Source organism: Nanorana parkeri, unplaced genomic scaffold, assembly GCF_000935625.1.
Source record: "Nanorana parkeri isolate BGI_ZX_2015 unplaced genomic scaffold, ASM93562v1 scaffold4, whole genome shotgun sequence".
Lineage (NCBI taxonomy): Eukaryota > Metazoa > Chordata > Amphibia > Anura > Dicroglossidae > Nanorana > Nanorana parkeri.
Genome location: NW_017306272.1, coordinates 1,318,025 through 1,334,921, shown reverse-complemented (window position 1 = coordinate 1,334,921; position 16,897 = coordinate 1,318,025). Strand labels below are relative to the sequence as shown.

The window sequence follows — 16,897 nt, the reverse complement described above, 5'->3', positions numbered from 1 at the left end:
GTGTACATACAGCTACACACGGGGTTACATTGTTTTCCAATCAGATCTGCCTGAAACACTAACAGGCGGATCTGATTGGACTGTTCGTGTGAAAGGGGTCTAAAGGACCTTTACTTACATGATCCCCGTTCCCCCTGACAGTTGGCACTCACCTCTCTATCCTCCGCTCTGGCTTCAGGACTGGCCCTCAGTGTCCACACATATAATGCAGGGCTATGGACCCTGCATTAGATGTGATGACCTCAGCAGGCCTCCAACTGTCGGACCACAGGGGTAGACGAGGTTGTAGGCATCAATCTTGAAGCCTGCAGGAGCAGGGATCAGGTAAGAAAAGGTCCCCTAGACATTAATGTGCGGTTAACCCTTGCAGTGCCGGGGTATCCCCGCTGCAAGGGGAATATAGGCTTTAAAGAGTTAGAGAAAAGGGGGTTGGTGTTCCTACCTGGAGATCCGACTAATTATACGCCCTAATTCAGGTTTGCATATTTGCTTATTTAGACCGATCCGTGACCAAACAATCATGTGCAAAAAAGAAGGGAGGTTAACTCGTTAGAAGGTAACGAGTCAGTAGCGGTCAACTGAGGGATCCGGACAAGCAGCTAATATGCAAAAATTAAATTTATTAGAAGAATTCAATGAAACAACATACATTAAATACTTTAATGTGTTGTCTTTAATGTATGTTGTTTCAATGAATTCTTCTAATAAATTTAATTTTTGCATATTAGCTGCTTGTCCGGATCCCTCAGTTGACCGCTACTGACTCGTTACCTTCTAACGAGTTAACCTCCCTTCTTTTTTAAAGAGTTAGAGGTCCAGGAAACAAATGAACAAGACACAGCCTTCAACATGTTACAGCTGTTGCCCAATTCTAGTTTATATGCTAATGCCAGAGTCTTCATGTAAATTAACTAAAGAAGAGAATTCTGCAGCTCTGGTGTAAACAGAAAATTGTTACAGCTAAAAGCAGTAAAAACATTACAGACAAATTTCTTCTGATTTGTAACCAGATTCTTTAAAATGTTAACAGTTTCAGTAAAGACAATATGACAGGTCCCATTTAGACAGCACTTGTTAATTCCAGACACATAACTTCTAAGCAAATGGCCTGCTATTACCCTGTCTGCACAGTTTTAAAAACTGCCTGATAAGCCACCTCTAAAATGACAGTTTAATGCTGCCTGTTACACATAGTGGGATTATGTAAAATGTCTTGGTATAAAAAGAATATTCTTTCTACTAAAATGGTCTGATTTTTAAACTGAGATACTCTGTAAAAGGCACACATGCAATAAGGTTCGGATGTCTTTTTATTAGTTATCAGGCTTATGTTGGCATCACAATGTCATATAATTGATCAGTAGCATTTCTACCTGGAACCATTTATCATATCTGGCTTGATCTAAAAGACAAGAAATGGTAGAGAGGGGGAGGTGAACGCATTGTGTAACATCATTCAGCTCTGTTCCCTTGTTCTGTAGATTAATTTAGGTTAAATTAAACCCATACTTTGCCCATGTTGGGCAAACCACAGGTCAACTTTAATGCAAACCCCAGAAGTTATGTATTCTTGTGTTTCCTTTACTCCCCTAACTGCTCTGTTTGCCAATGGGAGCAAAAAAAATAAGCTGAGTAAGCTCCAAGATGCGACACTTGCTTGAGTACTATCTACTCAGCACCAGGTGCCTCACTGACCACATGCTAACAATCAGCTTTGACACTATGCCTGGAAGTAACGGATATGCCACTTCACTTCCCCAGGAAATCAGAGTGACAGAGGAGCAAAGAAAACAAAATTATAATCAGTTTTTGGGTCAGCATTATAATTAACATTTTGCACTGCCAATGTCCAGATTCATTTTAAGGCCATGTACTTTCGGGGCTCGTCAGATTATATCTAATGCTCCACTAGGTACTGGGAAGAAGATTATGGGAGAAATCCCAACATCCAGGTTGAATGATGCAAAGACCAGTGGTACCGTGGAATGGGGACAAGTAAGAAAGCATTAATACAAAGTACACTTTTCTCTACCCCTTGTACCATTTAATGTTTACATTTGCACGTAGCTTCTCGGTTCTCAATGCAAGTGATCTACTCCAGCAGTCCAGCAGTTTCAACTGTAGCACCACCTCCTGCTTTCAAAATGTGAAATTGCAGCACAATCATTAACTGTGGTCAAAGATATGTGTAATTAGTCAGATGTTAGTCTCTTACAACAGCAGGGTATAGTTGCCACTGTTTATGCTGGAAGTGGGGGTAGTTAAATGGTACTGCACAGATAAGCAGTGGGCATCACTTTATTCTTTTATATTACAATTTGTTGCTCAAGCCACTTAATTATATGAAGCTCCAGCTAACACTGCCATTGGAAGGAGCTACAGATGAAGAGCCAGACCTACCCAGTCTTAATTCAGAAAAAGAAGCTAGGTCAACCTTAGAGACACCAGCGGGCATACAGTACAGTAGTATTAAGTATACATGTAAGGCAATCATGACAATGGCTATATTCTCTGTAATGTCTATTGTTATTTGTGCTCTGCATAACAGCTTGCATAAATGAACAGGATGTGGCAACTCTTCCTGTCCACACATAACAAAACTACTCCCTACATATATTATAATACATGAAGGGCATCCCGCATATTACAAAGTATCTTAAAAAAAAAAAAGGAAAGAACAAGCAGAACCATTAAATGTCTAATGGACTAACAATGGTGAAGTCGGAATCCTTGCTGTTGCTGCTGTCGTCATCCGGACTGGAACTGAGATTGCCAGAGGAAATTTGTCCACCCATCAGAGGGTCTGAGAAGGTTAGTGGGTTTGATGGAGCTTCATGTTTCTTGTCTGATGGACCACTGTATTTCTTCATTGGCTCCTTCTGTGCCGGCTCCAAGCCTGCATTGCAGCTACTGGTTTCACCTTCCTTGGTGATAAGTATATAATCATCAGATTGCCGACTCTCTGTACTTCCAGAATCATCACCCTCTGCCTATAATCAGGAATGAACAAATGCTACAAGTTAGGGTTTCTGGATATACATGGGAACAAAAATAGAAATCAGTATTTATTAGTCAATTAAAAGTCTTGCTTGTCTGTATCATTTAGAATGATCTATGAATATGGTGGAAGCCTTGTTAGGATCCTCGTTTCACTGCTGATGGAAAGCAGCACATTCAGCAGTAGCCAGGGACTGTGTCATCTAGACTGCCTAAAATGGGAGTTGTGTTTTTATAGTTATGGAGACACACATGACTTTGCAATTGCTGACATGTGCCTCGCTGATTTATGTAAAGCATGAACTAATGGAGAGGTTCACTCAAAGGCTTTTTTTCCAGTTTCCTAATAATAATGCTTTTATACTCATATATCTGACAGCAATGTTTTATGTTAATTGTGTTAGTTTGCGCGCTGATACACTAACTGGAATTCCCTGTACTTTATGCCTGACAGTTGATGATTGCTCTATCTTCCGTTGATGAATACACAGTACTGATGGCAAGAAATAGGGAACTGACTTAATTTAAAGATGCATGTTCCAGTGCTATTATCCTTATCCTTCCTCCGCTACTTAGGCCAGTAACCTAGAACAAGCACGTGAATACTCAACCTTTGTTGAACTTCCTCTCTGCTCCTCCGTATGAAATGCCCAGTACATCTGAGAACCAATTAGCAGACCCAAAGCTGTTACATGAAGTAGGTGAGCAGGTCATTTAAACCCATGGAAGCTCTGATCCTGTCCAACATGTGCTTACACAAAATTTAGACCCATGGCTACACTGGAGAAATGGAGAGTGGTGGGGGGAGCATGACAAAAGTGAGTTTTAGTGAGTAACAATGTGGGGAAGGTGGGGTAGCCAAAGAACCTGTTACTTTGCCCTCTTTGGCAAAGTGGAAGATTCTCTTTAGAGTTTAAAAAAAATCTACACTTTCTAAAGATTTATGTCAGTGAATGTGATCGGCTTAATGTAAATACCGTTAGAGTAGAACTCAAACACTAGTTGTGCTTATTAGGGAGATTTATCTTCAATTGCTATAAAACAAGAGGTGAAATGACAACCCCTGAAAGGTCATCTTTGACAGTTGTCACCAGAACAGGTATCCACAGTCTCCTAACCCTTGTCTTAGTGACTACTATAAAATATTTTCCTACTTTCTGTTCTAATTAATGTATTGACCAAGCCAGGAGGTGAGAGGTTATCTCCCCCATTGGCATCCCCTATTAAGTCTACTATAAGACTGCAATAATACCTCTTTAACCTTTATAGTAGTATACAAATGGCCGCCCTCCTGTGCTATCTTTTTTTTTTAACTAAACTTTTTCTGTCTTCACTGGTACATTTCAAAGGGAATAAACCTGAGAATTAAAAGTTTTATAACAGCTCATATTGGGGGGAATTTATGAACGTGTTTGCGACAACATTTTTTGTCACAAAGACCAAAATGTCATGCTAACTATCCACAAAGTCTTATCTCTGTTATTCGCCTTTTTCGAGGTGTACTTGTGATATACACAGTAATTGCTTACAGCATTTGTCACATTAAAAACCCTCCAAACTGTTGAACATTCTAGAAGTCCTCCTGAGCACTTCTTAAAGTATGGCAAAGATAATTCAGCTTCATAGTCAGCTAAGCACTTCAGGTATTCAGTTGTCATCCAGGAGGTTCCGTGCAAGCTTGCCACAATTTAGAGACAGTTTAGAGACCGGGACAATTTTAAGACAGTTCTCCTTATGAAGGCATTTAATAATGAAACTAGGACAATAAATCTGTCACTATATGCACTATAAATCTGGGATACGGCACCTACAAGACACGGACGTTGTGACCAAATTGATAAAGTCCTCCATTGTATATTACAAGGGTATTATTTTTATTTTTGCTCCTGTTATATTTGTTATTATTATTTGCTGTACCTGGTGCTACTGGTTTTACTGTTACTTGTTAATGTGTTGCACCTCAATGCCACAAATCAACTGCTAGCTAATCACTAAAAAAGGTTAAAAAAATGCCTCTATTAACTAGAAAACTAAAATGAATATTTTACAGGGGACTTAAGAAAAATCAAGATCCATACACAAGACACCAAAAACCTAACTTATGTCTCAACTTTAGAATACAAGACATGTGTATATCTGCTTTTTAAGTGTACTGTGTTGATGTCTTGCTTGCATGCACTGTAGGCGCTCTGAATTCAGATCTGGCCTTGTTTAGATGTTGCTGTTAGGTGCAGTCATTGGTATTTCCTCATTCGTGATATAGAAGCTGTGTGCAGGCCGGATTGTTTATAAAAACACTCACGGACATTAGCCTCTTTTTGTTTATGTGTTGGATAGCAGGGAATGTTTTCTATCTTTAGGGCAGCATGATGATGTAAAAGTTGCGTAGGTCATAACTAGAAGCTGGATTACCCCAGTGAGACCCGACTTGGAATTCAATTACAAATAACAATACAACGTGAAAGTCACACTGTCTGCTATATGTTATTTTGTATTGAACCTCTTATTAAAGCTTTTCCTGTGAAATATTTTGTCTAGCGCTGAAATGTAATTACTTTCAACTTCAGCTAATTTAAACCTCATCTCTGTTTATATACATGTAATGGTCAATATGGCAAATCTGCTATTAGCCATAAGGGTGGTATGCCTTTGAGTATTGATGGAGAGACCTGAGCTGCCAAACCATTGTTAAAGTATTTGGTATTTAATACAATAGACATTTTTTGAATCCACTGGGTGCACTTCTCTCAGTAATTCTACCGGACAAGCCCTGACAGATGAGCTGCAAAGTCTAGTGTGCCGTGCAATTCAAGAAATGCAGTTGTACTCTAAGATATCCAACGTATGCATCAAACATTATTCTACCTGGCTGTACATGACCAAACCTGGATTCTCTAATTTTTATGACTAAGCCCACTGGTTGGGCGAAATGTGTAGGTAAGGATAACAGTGGTGCTTTGTATTGTCTAGCACAATACATTTTGATGCATATGCTGGATATCTTGGAGTGTGGCCACGTTTGCCCACATGTGGTGGGAGCTACAGCAGGCAGCCTTTTGCACCGAACATTCGAAGGTGAGCACGGCTGTTCTGAAAAGCTGCTGGGGAAAAAAAAGAAGGGTACTACAGACAAAAGACTAGCAGGAGTTTCTATTTTTGTGTGGTTTCATCACTCTTCCCACCAGTTTCTCAAAACAACACCCTTGCCTTTCTTATTGCAGATCTATCTACATCATATACACCATTAAAGTATATCAGATGTATACTAAAAGATGTAGAGGCCATCTTATGTACTAAAACATACTACAGCTTTATGTCTCTGTTTTCAGTTAACTTTTTCTTTATATTTACTACTTTTATTTTCGGAAAAATAATCCTTAAAAATATAACACTGTCAATTTATAGTACTACAAGCTCCCCATGCTTTTCTAATTTCAGAAGATGCATGTAATAATAAATAGAAAAATCTCATTAAAATACCCCATTAAAGAACATATTTTATTACTGAACAGCTTTACGAAAAACACATTGAATTATTTTGATTTTATGTTTCAGCTAGAATAACGCTTCCAGAGCCTCTAATAGGGTTTACTGGCCAAGATCCAGCTGTGCGATGATGGCGCCGATCCAGGGATAAATGAAAGGTTTGCCCAAAGGATCTGGGGACATACAGCTCATAGAAACAACAGAAATTCAGATGTGGTTTAGCATGGAAAAGGAGAAAAAAAGCCACAGACAAATGTATACGTATTGTACGGTTTGATATGTGGTGTCTTGACGTAGATTTGTCAGAGGTCAAATATTGAGCCCTTCTCAGATTAAGGAAATTCACAATGACATGAAGCATGTTGTCAGCCGGTCTCCTCTGCTGCTGACTAAATGAATGATGACAGAAGGAACTTGCTGTAGCTCTCCCAGATAATGACCTTATACATAATGCCATATGTCTTCTCGACATCTACCATTGTTTAAGATCAGGGACTACTCAATAACAACAACACACTGAAACTTGCTGAACTCTTTGTCTTACTGCACATTGTTTTATAACATTGTATTGAAATGTAACTTGAATTCGCTGTTGTTTCTTAAAGTCTAACTCTGCCAAAACTCTTTATTTTTTTAGATTTGGATAGAGGCAGGAAGAGACATTTTTACTCAGGTAATTATTTCTGTATTGGAGATGGGGGGCACCACCAGGATGGGAAGACAACAAGACAACAACGGGAAGAAAAAAAAAAGCTAATAGGTTTCAACCAACTCTTTTTTTGTTTTTCTCTTTTTGTTTTGTTTTTTTTCTCCGTATCTCTATAGGTTTAACTCGATGGACTTGTGTCTTTTTTCAACCTGACTAACTATGTAACTATGTAACCCTTCGGAACTCTATTAAAAATGTGTTTTTGTCCATGTGCCCATTGTAGAGATTTCCCAGTACTTTCTATTCTGAAAGGTGGTGAGGGAAAATTTCCCAACAAGAGCAAATAAAAATATGACATAGACTCTAGCCCTTTCTCATTGTATCCAAAACAAAATAAAACAAAAGTTTTTTAAAGTTGGGCTTCAAACTGTATTTTGTTGTATGTCTTCGACACTTTTTAGACTTTTTAAGTGGTCAATTCTGTTCTTTCTTTATTTTGTAACTTCTACTTCCTGTGTATTGTCATACAAAGTTCTGGCATTTTTATTTGTCTTCCCAGGTTTGCCAATTTACCACAGCTTTAGCAAAGGGGAGCTTCTGTCTCTGTTGGATTTTACTTTTATTTTATATTACAAATAATTCAACAAGAGCAATGGGAAATGGGGAGATTTCTGGAGTACATAAGATATGTAGAGGCCAAGGGTGATTCAGGCCAGCATGCTGCTCCTTTAACTGTAACAGCAGTTTAGAATGGGCCTACTCTATTCTCTACCTGCCATTTTTACTGTTGCCCATTTTCATGGGAATCAGTCCGTGTTAACCTTAAACCCCATTTCCACTTTTGCGGAAGGACTTAAAAATAAAAAAACATATGCCAGCAATGTACATTAAGTGTACATGAAGCAGGCATATGCAGCTGCTGTATATGAACATAGAAACTTACTATTTTGTTAGCTGTCCTTTCTATCTCCTCATGGCTCCTTTTGAAATGGCCACCTCTGTGCTCTGTAGGCAGTCTGTGTAAATTACAGGCAGCCCTGCACAGTGGGAACTACAATGCATGGGGTTGAAAAGCTACATTTCCCACAATGCTATGCTTCCCCCGCGCGCAAGCTTCTCCGTGGAAACTGAGCTCTTTCTCTGAGCTCTCCCCCCATTCATTAGTATTCATATTGGCAATACCCCCGAACAGTGCAGAGTGACCTGGAGAGGCAGAGCTGGTGTGCAGTGAACTTGTTACAATGACTCACAGGGAGGGGGTCAGCTGCTTTACAGCCAGTACAAGACAATAAGATTCCAGTGTTAGACCGAGTTTTCAGTGGAGGGAATTTAGAATTCATAGGACTCAAACCAACTTAATTGTCCATCAAAAAATTAAATAAGTTAGCAATGTGAGTGATGAAAATTAGTGATGGGCTGAACACCTCCGTGTTCAGTTCGAATTCGAACTTTAGAACATGAAAAAAGTTTGAATTCTAACTCGAACTCAATGCAAGTCTATGGGGCTAGAACTTTGACAACAGGCAATGGGTGGGTACAATAGCCAGCTTGCTATTGGCTATTGCAATTTAAAATATCCAATAGCAGGCTGGCTATTGTTACAAGTGTCCATTCCCTTTCCACCGCCTTTGGTGGTATATCTGGGGGGGGGGGGGGCAGCGGGGGATTTCACAGTCAGTTTTTTCTCCCTTCTCATGTTGGCTACAGAGGTCTGTGAAAGGGACACAGATCTCTGCAGCCAGCACCAGCAGGGAGAAGAGACACTTCACAGAACACTTACCGCCCGCCACACTGTCACACTCCGTTCCGTTCCGTCCAGAGAGGTCAGAGCGGAGCCTCTGTTTGGTGGAGAGGTGTTCCGGGGGAAGGGCTATGCGGGTCAATGGCCGGAGCTCTTGAAAATTTTTTAAAGGGCCGGTATCTGATCTAGGCATCGGGGCATTTTCAGGAGTACAAGTACTCCTGAAAATGCCCTGTATCGGCCCCGATACTGGTACTAGTATCGGTATCGGGACATCCCTATTAATAATACTAATAAAACTTTAAAAATCAGCCCTTTTTTGGCCTAAGCCAGGCCTACAAAACATTATATTAACAGATCCCTAAAATACATATAAGCACCATTTATTACATCATAAAAACTATAATGGTATATGCTTATGGACTTTAGCCGTTTAAAACTAATTATCAGACTAATAAGTGTATCTAATTAAACCAAAGTTACCTCTAGCAAATGTACCTTTTCTTGGCTTGGTGCTTCCTGCATCTCCTTGGCGAGGCCATCACTTTCCTCTTTTTTCTGCAGGCTAGAGCAATAGTGGTCATCTCTGATGGTTATCTCCTCATTTTCGTCAGCTTCAAGATGGCTTTGATTGAACCGTAGGGACCCTTTTAAAATGTCCTTTACCTGATGGTAGATAACATGACTTACATCTACATTCTTATCTGGTCCTCCTGTCCACATGCATGATACAAAGCCTTTCCTGGCCTAGCACACCACACTTACATACAGTACAAAGGCACGTATATTGCTTAGCTTACAACACAAGTGTGCAGAAGTTTTTATATTTCAGTTAAACAATAAACACATTCAGCTGTTAGCTAGTGCCACATTCTGCTCATAAAGCTCATTCATAGGCTAAGACCTATATGACTTCAAGTCCTGCCAACCCTATTCAATAAGAATACCCTATGAGCCACTAAATCACTCTCATTGAACAGGGGATGGCAGGTGGATGTGCTTAGCACCAAAGTGTACCTATGGGTTTCTCAGATGTAAACCCAGGCCTGTTGTAAAATTTAGCTATACATACCTGCTTCAGTACAGCTAGGGACACCTGGATTTTATCTTCTCTTTCTAGCTTCTCTTGTAATATAACATCTTGGATATTACCTGAGCCACAGAAGACAAGAGTACAAATGTTAATGTAATGCAACCTGTAGATTATTATTATGTGTTGTGATCAACTTTCATTTATAATTACCAAGTTATTGCATGTACACCAAAATCATTATGAGGATTATGTTTCAAACAACAAAAGCCCTTTGTCAGGCCAGAAAGAGATCGAAAGCGATGCACAGAGCTCACAGGGTTGTGGGAGTGCTGTCTACCCATCGTGACAATATAAACACAAAAATGTTGACTATTTAAGTTGAGCTTAGCCTCAGCAGTCCTATCTCCCAAGCCTCCCTACTGGTCACCTAACCAACTTCACCCACCAATAGGAAGTATGACAGAGGGCAGGTCATGTTCAACATTTACTGGAAAAGTAGATACTTTTATGTAATTTTAACTAACTACATCTCTGGATCTACTGACCTCTTGGACATGGGGTTTTCACTGAAGGTCTGATTTACATTGTTTCATCATCTGCTCATATATGTCAATGTTGTGGCAGGTCTGCTTTAATGCCCAATCCAGCAATTTGTACTTTTTTTTACAACAATAATTCTAGAGACTTTGTAAATAAAGCATTCAAATGCAGTTTTAATCACAAATCCACAGAAAGTCAGTGAAAGAATAAGACGATAAGGAAGGGCAGTGCAGCTAGCAACTGCGTTAGTGGTGAAAGGATATGATAAATATAACAATAAATGCATGAGCGCCTTGGACAGGTCTTTGATATATGCCACAAAACCTCTACAAAAGTTGATGAGCTTAAACAAAGGAAACAAAACCCCAATGATATCTTTCTTATTCTAGACTGACTTTAATAACAGGAGGCATGTAGTATGAACTATCTATATGATGTATGATCCTGCAAAATGGGTAGTCTTATATTTATCACCCAGCATACAAATGAAGGAGGATTACATAACTCCAAAATGCTGTTTCTTTTCTGTGTCTCACAGTAATTATTTCACATGTTTTTTTTGTATCTGCAATTTCCACATGATTACAAGAGAGAAACAATAAGAATATCATTTAAGCCTCCTCTATCAGATTATCTCCTTTACCTAATAACTAATTAACCTTGTGGTAGCTTATGCTTGTTGTTGAAACTTTGTACCAGCAAATCAATTTCTACGTATTGATGAAGCTACAGGATTAACACAGAAAGGCAGTAATGTAAATTTTAAATACAGCTAAAGCCTTGTTGCTCCTTTAGTTACAGTTTAATAGATGTGAGGTCATCCCAGCCAGATTTAAAGCTGAACTCCAGGCAGATATAAAAGACACAAATGAATGCAGCTCTGTATTTTTTTAATGACATCATTAAATGTATTTTTTGTATGTTTTATTAACGTGTTTTCCAAGAAACAGGACAAATTGCAGACACAGTGGATATACCAATACAGCGTATTACAATCGTAATGTGGTATATCTTTTAGTATTCTATACATACTGGGTACATTCACATTTTGTAGGCAGAACAATGTGCTACAATGGCGTTGATAAGTGCACCAAAACTACAAAAGGAAACTGTTCTTGAAACATTGTGTATTTAATGACAAAGACAATGGTAACACAAGAGAAAGGGGGTAGAACCTCTATGCAATAAAGGAGGTCACCTGTTGAGTTCTGACCTATAGGAATTTAAACCTATATGACATTGTCGGAGTTGGAGGTTTTAAAATGTAGGCAGCTCCCTCATGTTCTGTATTACATATCACAGTCTGCCTATTTAAGGATAGTAATCTCCTCCATTGGATGTACCCTATCATTTGGCTACTAATGGTGGACTGGCGGTGTAGTATCAGTGATTCCTTTTATGTGTGAGCCGACATAGTTGTGTTGCAAAATAGAAGGATCCAGGGGTCCTGTGGGTGGGTTATGGTAGTGAATTTTGCCATGAGTTTGGTGATGTTTCCAATAAAGATCAATAAGTGTACCAAATGTGGGAGAATGTACCAGTCCACAATTCCAGCAGAACAATAACAGGGTTGACCACATACCATTAAATTAAGGGCTGTTCGCACCTATGCGCTGAGTTGCTATTCATTTGAATATCAACCCAACACATCTTCTAGCCACAATGCATTGCAATACTGTGTGTTGCATTGGAAAAAAAGCAGTACAGGCAATACCTTTTTTTCCACCGTACAGCAACGCATGGTATTACGGTACCGTGTATTGCAGTGCATTATGCCCAAGAGGTGCACAGGGGTGCCATTCAAATGGATAGCAACGCAACTCACCTGCTGTACTGTAACTCACAGTAGGTACATGGGGGATAATGTGTGTTAATTGCACAGTATTGTGTGATTAATGCGATGGGCCCTCAGGCAACATGTAAAAGATCAGGTGCTGACTGCTTGGACCTAAAGGGGGATAGCAGAAGTGAAGACATACTGTACATACACAGATGCTGTTACCATGTCACTGAATACATCACCTCAGCTGTTTCAGACCAAATTTTACATAAAAAAAAAAATGTAGGAAAGAGTGTGGAAGGTTTAGAACCTCAGGCAAGTTTTACTGCTGTCTATCTCCCCCATTGCCTTAAACACTATCCACCGCAGCATCAAGAAGCAATGGGCTATCTCTCCAATGGGACACAAACAAAACCACTTTTTCTGGTGGAATAAAAAAGGGTTAGGACCTGTCAGGTTTTGAATGTCTGTGTCTTACCATCACAGGGACAGTGCATGGTGTGTAGTTTTATTTAGGTGACAATGTAGCAACTATCAGACTTGGTGACCTCAGACAAAGGAAGTAAAACTGAAAATGAGGAAAAATATAAATCTAAAGAAAACTAAATAAAGTAAGCCTGAACAATCATAATGATTACAGGCCAAAGGTTTACATTTCTGTGACTTCTCTTCATGGTCTCTATATGTTTGTGGAAATATGTGTAGCTCATACATTTTTAAAAAAGCACCTTTCATTTTTTTGTAGTTTTCTTTTGAATAGAATGGGTCAGGGATGGAATCTCTTTTGGGTTGTGATTGCTACCTGTCTGCCTTATGGGGAGATATCTTTTGACCTATTTCAAAGTCTAACTGCCCCCCGGACAAGAATTCAGGGGAAATCCTCCATCAAGGACACAGATTAAGTTGCCATCCAAATGGTATTTGTGCGGCTGGTTAGTAAAACACCTCCCTGTCTGGTGCCAGAATCTTTAAATTAGCCGGTTATATAGCCAATAAAATCCTTATCAAGTTGCAGAACTATAAATCTCTGTGATTGTGGTGCAGTATAATACATGGGAAACTGCACACAAAATGTATGATAAGATACCGCAAATACCCTTAGAGTCAATGGAACGGTTCACTTTTCTGCACTTCCATCCAGTTTCTCTGTTGACAGCACAAATGCTGCACTTGAGACAAGAAGGCATCTACCATATAGATCAATGCAACTGCTTTAACAAACAAATATATTTTACATACATATGTATTTATTTACATGAATGGCATTGTGATAGAAGAATGATGAAAAATGTGCTTTAAAAAACCTCAAAAAAGCATGTAAAAATTACATTGGTGTCAAAACACGAATGTGTTAGCCATAAAGAAATCTGTATAAGGTGTAGAATGGTTCTGCTCTCCTAGATCATGAATAATGATGTTTAATAAAAATAGGAAAGCGAGGCACTGGTCGAGAAGCATGTTAGCTTTCTGCCATTCTTTGGCCAGGTCCTCCCTCACCTGGCAGGCTACTTGATACCCAACCAGCAACCCCATACCGATAGCTTCAGTCACATCAGCTTCATGCAGCAGCTGTTATTCCAGAGAGGGCTGGAAAGTGTCAGAAAATAAATAGCCAGTAAGAAATGATGGATGATTTTTGGACGGCAGAGTGGACAGCATGCTCAGGAGACCAGAAGAGGTGTCTGAAGAGATTTTTGCTGAGACACGCTATCCAGCTGCTTGACAGAATAATCACCCCTGTACATTTTATCCAACAACAGAGGTCAGTTTTCTTGTGTTCATCCTGCAAGTCAGATTTTACATCTTGTGATCACTGATTTTGAGGAACTAGAGGTCTAATCTGAGCTGACCTTTTGTATCTTAGAAAGCCCAAAAGCTGCTATGTAAAAATGTTTTGTTCCAAATAATAAATAAGATTACAGCTATGCCAGCTCAGACTCTAAATCAGGCCTTCTTAAGTATACAGTATATTTTGTTCTTGCACTGCTATAAATTGCATATCCGCACCCATTAAAGTGTCCAGATAAAACTTTTTTTTTTTGGATTCGACTGGGGAAGGAAAGGAAACACTGTTTTTTTGTTTTGTTTTGCTACCCAAGGCTCCATTGGAGAGTTTTTCCATCACTTTCTGTCACGGTGACAAGTATTTTAACAGACAGGATGTGATGCAAAATCTGCAACATAGGCAGACATAGATTTTTTTTATTAGAGTAGAGGAAGGTTAGCACCCCAGTCAGTTTTTTTTTTTTTTTTTTTTGAAGTTCGGACCCACCATTATGGGGCTGCAAAAGCGGTGATGGTGCAGTGGAAGATGGGACTTGTGGTCCTCCATTCACAGATCCCTACAAATGGATCAGTAAATGGATAATGCGGCTGTGGCAGAGGATTTAGGTAAGTGGGGGGAGGTTTGAATGTGGGTGGTTGGGTATATGATCACATTTAGGATGTAATATGAAAACATGATCACATGCTTTTTAAAATTGTAGTGCAGATTGGAAGGCATACAAGCTTAAAACAAGATATTGCTCAAGTACTGTATCATGCTATCTCTGGATACAAGCTATCCAGACAGTGCTACATACAGAGGAAAGGGGATTTTAAACCATGCCCTACTTTTATTAGCTTGCCACTGCTTCATGCAACAAACAGAAACATCTTAACACTAAGGGCCCTTTTGGAATACCCTTTTGCCACAACTGGCAGCTTGTGTACAATGTAGTAGTGGTTCTATTCATAACATTGCTGCTGCTAGCTGACCCTAAGTCAGGCTGTCAATGTGAAGGTGGGTGGTGCTTATAGTAGCAGGAATGAGTACTATACATTCTAAAACACAGTGGTGTAGTGGTTAGCGCTTCTGCCTTGCAGCACTGGGGGTCCCCGGTTCGAATACCAGCCGGGTCACTATCTGCAAGGAGTTTGCAGAGTTTCCCTGTGCTTGTGGGTTTCCTCCGGGTACTCCAGTTTCCTCCCACACTCCAAAGACATGCTGGTAGGTTAATTGGTTCGTCTCTAAGTTGGCCCTGTATGTATGTGAGATAGGGACCTTAGATTGTAAGCTCCTAGAGGGTAGGGACTGATGTGAATGTGCAACTATGTAATAAATAAATAAAACACAGTGTAAATCCTGTGATTGCTTTTGTTCCTGTTTTTATGGCAACTTTTTGGCACAGTGTTTCATATAATGACCTCTATGAATAAGCCACATTGGTGAAATGCGTTAGAGGGTCCTGCTTGATCTGGGGAGCTCGTTTGTGATGTATACACTGTTTTGGATTACAATAAAGATTAGACTTGCTTGCTGATACCTGTGGAGTGCGGCTGTTTGTAGTTTTCGTTTGTTCATGGTGAGCATGCACTATTTAGCCTGCACCTGCCGGTTCTATACAGGAGGAAACCAGCCGGAGAATAGGAGCTGTGAGTTCTTTGGACTGTACGAGTATGAGGGTGTCACCATTATCAGGGACAGTATGAGCAGGGCCATTCCTATAATGAGAAAACCTGATATGGTTACCTCAGGAGGCATTTTATTGGGGGACGGCTGGGTGTTGGTGGCAGCGGTGGTGACCACAGCATCCTAGGTTACCAAGGTCTTAGGAACCTGTAACTCTCAGTCTGTCATCCCACCCAGCTTACTGACGTAACTGGTTGCCTGGAGCTGAGCGGGACGCTTTCCATGCCACCCAGCTCCTGGTAACCAGTGACATCAGTGAGCTGGGCAGGATACCAGCCAGAGCAGCTGATAGCACGGTCCAGCCCAATGCACCCGCCCCCCCGGACGTCAAGTGAACCAGTGAGTGACCATTCCCTGTCAGCACCCACCACCCCACCCTTCCCAGGCCGTGAGTTTGAGTGAAAGCTCAGTAATTTCCAAATTATGTATTCCTATGACCAAAATACATCATCACTCACCACCTTTGTAAGTTCAAAAAGAAGATTCACCTGAGAAGCTGCGCACTTCTATTAATACATGCAGATTGTACATTTCCATAGCAACCCTTGCGTTCCTGCAGCATCTCCATGTACAAAAGTAGATGAGCAAGGGGCACACGGTATTTTATACACAAAGAAAGTAAACATTCACAAGATATACCTCAATGCACAAATCTCTTCCTATTGTATAATCAGGACAAACAACATCGGCACATTTGTCCATCTGTATAGTTACGGCCTGCTGACTCGCGCGGCGGACAGAAATATGGCCCCGGGTCATAAAGTGCAGTCATGTGAGCAGCAATATTTCTCTGTACGAACAATTAGCAATGCCAGTCTGTGTAGAATGGCAGCTAAGATTGGAACTTTGCAAAGTACAGTTTATTTCTGTACGCTGACATTTTCCAGATGATTAAGAGGAACACGTACATTTTGGCCTATATCTGGGAGCAAAGTTTTTTTTTTTTGTATGTAATTCTGCTAATAAATTAAAAAGCTAGTATTACAGGAAATGGATATGGTACACATTAGCATCAAAGTAAATTGGTAACATAAAAATTCTATTTTACAGAAAATAGTTGCGTTCTTGAGTCCCAGATTTTAATTACTTGTCTGTAGGCAGCTTTTTTTTGTTGCATAAAAACTAGAGTAGAGGCATTTAAAGCAAAAGGTAAAGAATATAGAACTCACTTTTTATTTACAGGGACAGCAAAACAAGGCATCCCAACAGTTGTTCTAAAC

General features: G+C 39.9%; 1 protein-coding gene across 2 annotated transcripts in view; it reads right to left on the bottom strand.

Annotated features, from left to right (window-relative positions):
* Positions 1 to 2,296: 2,296 nt before the first annotated feature.
* The window catches only part of TBC1D5 (TBC1 domain family member 5), a 261,642-nt gene continuing 247,041 nt past the window's right edge, over positions 2,297 to 16,897 (bottom strand). Inside the window, exons 18-20 of one of the 2 annotated variants that reach the window (XM_018574269.1) lie at positions 9,946 to 10,025; positions 9,357 to 9,539; positions 2,297 to 2,990 (exon numbers count right to left, since the gene is read on the bottom strand). In XM_018574269.1, coding sequence (XP_018429771.1) covers positions 2,691 to 2,990; positions 9,357 to 9,539; positions 9,946 to 10,025 — 563 coding nt within the window. In that variant the 3' untranslated portion in view covers positions 2,297 to 2,690. The remainder of the gene's footprint in view (positions 2,991 to 9,356; positions 9,540 to 9,945; positions 10,026 to 16,897) is intronic. The other variant, XM_018574338.1, reaches the window with a different exon arrangement.